General features: G+C 41.4%; 1 protein-coding gene across 1 annotated transcript; it reads right to left on the bottom strand.

Moving 5' to 3' along the window:
- Positions 1-484: 484 nt before the first annotated feature.
- copb2 (COPI coat complex subunit beta 2) lies at positions 485-8,351 on the bottom strand. The gene is given in 22 exon segments (XM_039601978.1): positions 485-938; positions 1,133-1,261; positions 1,417-1,494; positions 1,670-1,807; positions 1,905-2,043; positions 2,160-2,374; positions 2,498-2,608; positions 2,752-2,959; positions 3,236-3,386; positions 3,543-3,690; positions 3,927-4,033; positions 4,134-4,222; positions 4,317-4,427; positions 4,559-4,758; positions 4,937-5,079; positions 5,184-5,283; positions 5,405-5,551; positions 6,046-6,194; positions 6,355-6,481; positions 7,416-7,502; positions 7,636-7,773; positions 8,207-8,351. Coding segments are annotated over 22 exon segments (2,814 nt in total). The 5' UTR covers positions 8,210-8,351; the 3' UTR covers positions 485-842.
- Positions 8,352-8,618: the final 267 nt, after the last annotated feature.

Below are 8,618 nucleotides of genomic sequence, written 5' to 3'. Positions count from 1 at the left end.
CTAATTTATACAGCTGGCAGTAGAATGGGAGGATGGCATGGCTCAGGCCAGCGAGAGGAAGAGGCTATGACATCCTAAGTTGAAAGCGGAGGTGGAACAGTGAGGTTGGAGAGCAATAGTTTGCACAGTGGAGATTAACAGTGGATATTAACAAACGACAACAGTCTAGTCTGTTTCTGTTACTGTACTGGAGCAACTGTAACCCACATAATTTCCTTAGGGATTAATAAAGTATACTGATTCTGATTGTGCTATAACCACCCAAACTCCTTAAAAGTTAGAGATGTGTGGCCAAGCCATACACCACACCATCTCAGGAATTGCTCAGTGCTGCAGTAAGTGGCTGTAGATGAGGAGCAAAGACCCCAGCTGGACCCTGACACACTCGATGCTGCTGAGGAACTTATTATTGCTTCATTATTAAAAGCTGCATTTGTTAATTTTTGCGATAACTATCAAGATTAAGACGCTCTTTAGTCAAATGTGAATATGTACAGAAACCAGTTTATTGGACTGAATGAATGTTCACTTGCCACAACAGAAAAAAAAAGCAAAGCAAAAAGCAAAGAGTAATAAAATACAGCCCAGTGGACAGTTTTTCTGAAATTCTCAAACAATAAATGGTTTACAAAATGAGGGAGTCTGTCTACCTTTCTTCTGAGGATAAAACATCACTGATATCATGATCTGCCACTCAAACACTGCAGTAGGCGGATATGACAATATAACATTTTTACGGACAAATACAAAAGAAAAAAAAAGTGGGGAAAAGGGATTTGGTCTCTTTTTCTTTTAAATATGCTCTATAGAGTGCTTGGGAGCAGACTGTTGGCAGGTCTCAATCAATCGTCGAGAAAGTCATCATCAAGGTTAACATCTGTGGTGTCAATGTCATCCAGCTCCATGTTGTCCAGGTCCACCTCGAGCTCATCCAGAGTCTAGGACGGAGAGACACAAACAAAAAGGAAAATCCTTTTTTAAACAATGTTCCATTTATTTGCTTTTACTTCATCAATTAAGAACAGTATGTGCTAAAAGTTGTTCTGTATGAATAAAACCTAAGTCATCACTTCCACACTAGAAGAAGGACTGATAGCATAATAAATCAAAAATAAAGAGCAGAAGTCTTTACCTTATCTTTCTGTGAGAAATCATAGATTTCAGTCTCTTTCTCTTTCTCCACTGCTGCAGGAGGAGCAGGCTCAGGCTGTAAAGGTGTCACCGCAGCAACGGGAGCTGCTGCCTCCTCTTCATCTTGTGTCTGCCAAAAAAAGTGAGTTAAATAAGGGAATTTTAAATTGTACTTGGCACTTTCTCTAGCTTTTATTCATTCTTACACCCGACAGAAGCTACAGAACAATGAACAGTAATCAGGTTAATACAAAAGGTACTGAGATATTGATACTGTATGCAAACCTTAGAGACAGGAGGTAGGAAGGTTCCTTTGGGCTCGTATCCTTGGGCCTCTTCAAGAATGTTTCTGTCTTCATTGGGCTGAAAATGTCAGATACAAATTCAGAAGTGCTGCCATATTAGCGATAACACAGATAATTTACCTCAAAACTAAGCATCTTTTTTACTTAAGTCATCATGGACTTTCAGTGAGTACTTTAATGACCGTCTCCTCACTGCATAATTTAAGTATTTTGACCAAAGTCATTCAGCTTACTGTAACAAGTGGATAGTCTTTAGCAGGCCTGGTGGTGCCCAAGCAGGTTTCTCTCAGGTAGTGTTCAGCTGCAAAGGCTTCTTTCAGCCCGGGGAACAGATTCTCATACTCTGTAGGGTCTGCTAGGGATTCAGCCGCCTACAATGAAGATGCAGGTCATGACCAAGAACAGATATCTAGACTGATGCTGATTGAGTTTAACAACTAAAACAAAAATCTCAAGGACGTAACTAACCTTCTGGTTGACCTTGGCCAGATTCTCCCTCCATAATTTGACCACACGGGACACCTGGCTGGGTAGGTAAGTGCGAGCCAGGAAGGCAGCTTCAGGTAGTCTGTTTGTTCTGATCAGAAGCTCCAAACACTGATCCAGTCTGTGAAGAAAGCACAGCAGCAAGGCATGAATGACCCTGGTAGCCTCATTTTCAGTGTGAACAACACGATTCTATTACACAATTCACCCCTGCAGGCTCATATATCTCACACTTACTTTCCCTGAAGGAAGTAGGTCATGAAGGCTACATTGTTTTTGCCGTCCCTTTCTGCCCCTTCAGCCAGCTTGCCCACCATGACAGCATTACCGGAGGCTGTAGCGAGGAGGAGCAGGCCACCATAATCCTGGGCATGGTGCAGGCACTCTTGGGCCAGGCCAAACTGGCACTTACTAATAGCCAGCTCTGCTAACTGCTTCCACTTCTGCTCTGACTGTAGAGAACAGAGTAAAAAATATCAGAAATGTACTGGACAGAAAACCTGATCCATCGTGACATCAAATTACATTTATGGTCAAGCCTTTGATACAGTTTGCGTTTGCTTCTGTGTCCTTACCTCTGCTTCTACAGCCAGCTGGTAAGCAATCTTCAACTCTCCCAGCTGCAAGGCTAACTCAAACCTGTGCTCAGGGTCTGTGGACACTGCCAGGGCCTGCTGCTTGAAACCCTGATGAGCCAAAGAAATTGAAGCTTTAAGCATACTTACAACTCAAAAGACAACCATTAAAATAACCTCTAATAGACCAGATTTCTACAGCTTATGTTTAAAGTCCAGTTGTATTTGAAGATGAATGAATCGCCTTTGCTAACCTGTTTCTCCAGGAAGTGTGCCACCCTGGTCCTCTGCTCTTTAGGGATAGTGGGTAGCACCTTGTCAGCCATTCCAAAGTCCCGCCTCATTACAGCAGTCTGGTACTCCAGGACGGAGACCAGCAGGGAGTAGCTGACGATATTGAGCTCCTTGTCTCCCAGATACAGACGGTCATCTTTAGGTATGTAACCCAGTAGGTACATGGTCCTGCAGAAAAGGAAGTAGGTGTGAAAAAGCACCAAGGCTAATTTTAGTAGGTGTGAAAAATTTACTGTAATAATCTGCACCAAGGCTAATTTGGGAGGGCAGAGCTGCTTATTCTTTCCAAGTGTGCAGATTACATATTTACTGTAATAATCTGCTGAGTTTCCGCATTGCTGGACTGTGTTTCTAAAAAGGAAATTTGAAAGTTGGCCTCCCTGAGGGCAATTCTATTCATTTTAAAGTTCTTTTATTAAATCTTTAAATAGTCTGTATTCTTACCTGTCCAAGTGTGCAATTGTGACAATCTCTCAGTCCCCAACGTGAAACTGAGAGTTGAGTCTCCTAAGTTTACAGATTAGCTGGTGATGGTTTTAGATTGAAACGCAGTCTCCAACCCTTTTGAGCCCAGTCTTGACAATCTCCTGGATCTCTTGTGGACCTGAATTATTCATGTATCATTATGGTCAAATATATTTCTTGTTTTAGATCAATAAATAAACGTGATTATGATGATGAAAAGGTTATGCTAAGCTATTCTGAACACTGACTTCCAACAAAGGATGTGAATGCACTCACATCCACACACCTACCTCAAAGGCATCTTCAATACCATCCTCTGTCACTCCCTCGTTGTTCTCTTGGGAGGCAGTGACTTTATCTGCCAGGTAGCGCAGAATGAAGAAGGACTCCTCTGTGGCAATGCAGACCAGTTCACCAGAGTCTGACCAGAAGATCTGAAAAATATGAGAAAAAAGAAAGAAAAAGGTAACGCTACTAGAATTACTGGACAACAGCTTCTGGCAGTCACTCACTAACTTATTTAAATAGACCAGCGCTAAAAATAAGGTTAGAGAAGCACAAAAGTAATTTGTGGTGACTTCAATTAAAAATGCACAGAGTTTCCAGACAGCTAAACAGGGACCAGGACTGAGAACAAATATCTAACTCAGTAGAAGAAAGCCAGTCTTACATGCTTGGGCTGGATCTCAATGCGGCGGATTAACTCTGTGTTCTCCCAGTCGTAAAATGCCAGGCCGTTCACCGACCTCACCCCAAGCAAGAAACCTCCATAGATACCTGTAGATCAGAAATACAGGGAAACGTCTGGTGAGGAAGACAGCCAACATACTTCCACTTCCAGTACCACAAAGCCATCAGGCAGCTAAGATTTCATTACCTTCAGCTCCAAAGTCGGGCTTAAATGATTTCTTTTCTTTGAAGTTTTTGAAGATTTTGACGACACTGTTGCTTTCTCTGATGGCATATCTTTAACAAAGAAATATAGATGTTATTCAATAAGAGAGTAGCAAAGGATTAGGGCAAAGTTACGCTCACGTTAAGTTTTAAAATGTTCACTTACTCAGAAGAATCGTGTGCCCACACAAACTCCTGTGCTGAGCCGAAGCTCTTGTTTCTCAAAGCCATAGCGGTGTAGATGATGTACTCTCCATCTCCACACACCACAACAAACCTGGTAAATGGAAAAACTGCAGATGAAGCTCCTCTGATAGAAATGTTATTATAAAATGACCAGAAACAAACATCTGTGATGCTCATTTCTGTGGATTTATTAGAAAAGGACTGGACTGAGTGTATGTCTACCTTCCATTAGGGTTGTGCTGGATGGTTTGAGGGTAAATCTCACAGCTGCCCATGTCTTTGACAGCCAATGGTAGCCTCTCTCCATCCTTGATTTCAGTATCACCCATGGCCTTCAGGTTGGCCTGCTGTATTTCACTGTGTTTGGCCCAGATGATTTTGCCATTAGTGTCCATAGACATGGCCGGCTCTTCCCGACCCACCTATCCGGGAGTGGATGATGGAAGAAGAAGATAGATTGGAAGAGGATGAAAATAGATTTTAGTTTTGAACACATTAATTCATTTACAAAACATGATAACCTTGATAAAATTCAGCTATAAATGAGTAAATTTCAAATTCATAGCGAGTCTTTGTCAAAACACTCTTCCTTTCCCTCACCTTGATAATGATGCTGCCTTCATCGTAGCCTAGCGCCACATTGTTGGAGCCCCTGAGACCGGACACACACCACACTCGCTCCATGCCATAGTTCAGTGTGCTCTCAAGGCGGTAAGTGCTCGAGTGCCAGATACGCACGGTCCCTGTAGAGGGAGAAGGAACACAGTGTGAAAAGCAATAATTAATGAGACGGCAAAAGATGCATTTTGTGGGTGCACAGGTGAGGATGAGTGGGATTCCTGCTCACCATCCTCTGATCCAGTAATGATGATGGGCAGCTCTGGGTGGAAACTGACGCAAGAGACATTTTGGGCGTGGCCCTCCAGAGTTTGAACACAGGTCTTGTTCTACAACACACAGTGACGAATGGGTGAAACACTCACATGCACACAATACTAAACCAACTCTTTCAGCAGTAGCACAAGTAAATAATCACAACATTAGGAAAATCAAGTGAAATTCTCCTACCTGGTAGTCCCAGATCTTGACTTGGCGATCATCAGCCCCAGATATCAGGTAGGGCTTGTCTCCTCCACTGTAGTAATCAATACAATTTACTCCTTTCTCATGACCTTCCAAAGTGAAATTGGGAGATGAAGAGCCAAGCTGCCACACCTGTAAGAACCCCAAGAATATGACTACATATATTTCTGGAATTTTTAACTGCATGTGTAATCTATAATCATAAAGGAAACTACAATAGTGTATGACCCACAGTTCACAATTCATGGTGCAGATATACTATTCCTCCAGAACTCTCCAAAACATTTAGCTCCTAGGACTAATTTCCAGAAACCTTCAAGTGAAGTAAAGATTCCTGTGGGATTTCACTATAGTATAAAACCTGAAAAGCAGACACTGGCCTGATGACATTTTAAAAAGAAAAGCATATTTTACAACATAATTTTTGCACACAACAGCACAAAATAAACATTTTACCTTAAATGCTGACAATTTTTTTTAAGATTCTCAGTTCAAAATCCAACTGGATACCCTTGTCTGCATAAGTGCTTAAAAGATCATAAACCTTCTCAAGTATTACCACCAGAGACACGACTCAGATATAGCACGTAGCAGAAGTGAGAAAATACAAAGCAAGTGGCTCCTACCTTAATTGTTCTGTCTAAGGAAGCACTGGCAAACTGATTGTTGTCCTTGGGGTTGATGACAATCTGCATAACATAATGAGTGTGACCCTCAAAGACCTGGCTGCATGACCACTTCTTCTCCCAGTCCCAAAGCTTGATCAACATGTCATCTGCAATGACACAAAAACACAGTCATGCATGTGTGATCACATAAATACAATGAATAAAGACAATTCTTCATAGTATGATCTGTGAAGCGAGCATATGCAGAATGCCACAGATTTACAAAAAAACTACACGAAGAAAGAAATCATGAGTTTACTGGCGTACCGCTGCTGGTGAGGATGTATGGCTGGGTTGGATGGACAGCAATGCAACGAATGTAGTCAGAGTGTGCCTCAAACATGTGGACCCGCTCCAAGGTGTTATAGTTGAACACACGGATCTGCATGTCATCCTACACAGGGATAATAAAAAAGCTGAATTACTACTTGAAAACACATCATTTTAAGATTTTGACAACATTGGAAAATAAGATATGATCATGTGACTCCCTCAAAAACTTACTGCACATAACATCTGAAACACAACAATATCCTTAAAAAAAATCATATCATTAGTTTTTAAAAGCATTACTTAAAAGTTACTATTTAGCACTTATGTTGCTTTTACTAGCTGCAGGTGGATGTCTCCCTAGTAACCTGGATAGTTGTCTATTTAAGTGGCAGACCACAGCATTTGTGGGATCAGGTAGGGTGATGAGGAACTATGCTGTGGCGGCAACTTTGTTTCGTAGTGTGAGCAGAACAATCTGCATCTTAATGTGGCAAAAACTATGGAGCTTGTTGGGGAGGATTAGAACACTGATGATTCGTATTTCTATACATGAGATCTGGGTAGACACAGGGAATGACCACAATAACAAAAAACTGAACTTCAATAAAAATACAGAAGACCCCCTACAGTAAGTGCCAAAGGAGTATCTATTTTCTGAGATGACTGAGCTCTTTTAATATTGCTGGATGATGCACAAGATGTTTTATGAGTCTCTGGTGGCCAGTGGCATTCTCTTTTCTGTTGTGTTTGATGGGGCAATAAGCTGATCCACAGGACCAGAAATGTTGCTGATTTGGAACTTGACACTCTGAAAGCAGTGTCAGAAAAGAGGATGATATCCAAGTTATCAAGAATACTGGTCAATCCTTTTAACCCTATCCATGACAGTCACCAGAGCATGTTTTCATTTGCCATGTCTTGTTTATAATATGCATAACATTTTTAACTTCTTGGAGTATTTCATTTAACATACAGCACCTTTGAATTTTTCAGCTTCTTTTTTTTTGTAACTTTTCTGAGCTGTGATCCAACAGAAACAAGTAAATATCACTCACCGCTCCTGTGATGACCCAGTTCTTCCTTGCCACAAATTTAGAAGCTCTGACAGGCAGGTCGCAAACTTCGAAAGTCTTGACAAGAGTCTGGAAAAGAGAGCCGGCTTATAGTTTGCAACATATGGATGAGACACATCAGTGATCATCTATACGGATGTGAAGTCAGTAGTCTTTTTTTATAAATAAGCAATTTGGCACGGCTGTCACACTGGCTTCGTACCTGAGTTTCATGGTTCCAAACACAGACGCTGCCGTTGTACAGACTAGCCAGCATCCATGGCTCAGTTGGGTGAAGGTCCACACTCTTCACCCGGTCTGACCTGGCTGTCAGCCTCCGCTTAATGTCCAGCCTCAGAGGCTGAAAAGACGGAACAAGATCAGTGTTTCCAAGCCCTGGTACAGGTGTTATATTGAACTTAAAGTGTTTCTTAAAAGCAATGAAGCTTCAAACAACAACTGGTAGCAAAACCAAAGCACCGATTAGCAGCTAGCATTCAACTCAATACATTTTGTTTAATCGAGCTAAACCTGTAACTGTGCATCCGTTAGTAATAACTGCGCAACTAACTCAACACAAATGTACCCACATACTAACATTGGAAAAAAAAGCTTAGGTTGGAAATCCTAAACGGCCGTAAGCTACAAGCTCTCGTGCTAACTCAAGCTAATTAGCCGCTAAGCTAGCTGCAAGATATTATTATTTGACATTGATTCACGGCTCTTTTTAAAAGAATTAAGTTGGCATGTATACAAACAAAAACACACACTGGGTCGTTTAAAATGTCTCTTACCATGTTTTATCCCCGTGTTGTCACAATAAAATCAGAGAAATGTGTCGCGAACAGTTTCAATCGGGGTCCAAATGTTGCGTTTTTCCAGTGAACAGCCTAGTGGACACTGACGTGGAACTTCCTGAAACGCAATCTCGCGTGAGTTGAGCTGTGGCAGTGCTGACGTGACAACATCCGTGAGCTTTGCTGCAGTCAGTCGTCAGGCTGCCACGGTGTCATTCTATGCTGTGTGGATAGACTATATCCTATGTCTATTTTTATTCTATTATATCAGTTGCTATACAAATATAACTTCACCAACATCCATGATTAGCCTATAAGATAAACAGGGCGCCTTTTCAATGTCATATTTTAAGATGAGTAATTTGTTGTCAATTATTTGTTTCGAAAGCAACATGAAAATTGTCCTAAC

The sequence above is a fragment of the Oreochromis aureus genome, linkage group 18 (genome assembly GCF_013358895.1).
Source record: "Oreochromis aureus strain Israel breed Guangdong linkage group 18, ZZ_aureus, whole genome shotgun sequence".
Taxonomy (NCBI): domain Eukaryota; kingdom Metazoa; phylum Chordata; class Actinopteri; order Cichliformes; family Cichlidae; genus Oreochromis; species Oreochromis aureus.
This window is presented reverse-complemented; position numbering and strand designations above follow the sequence as displayed.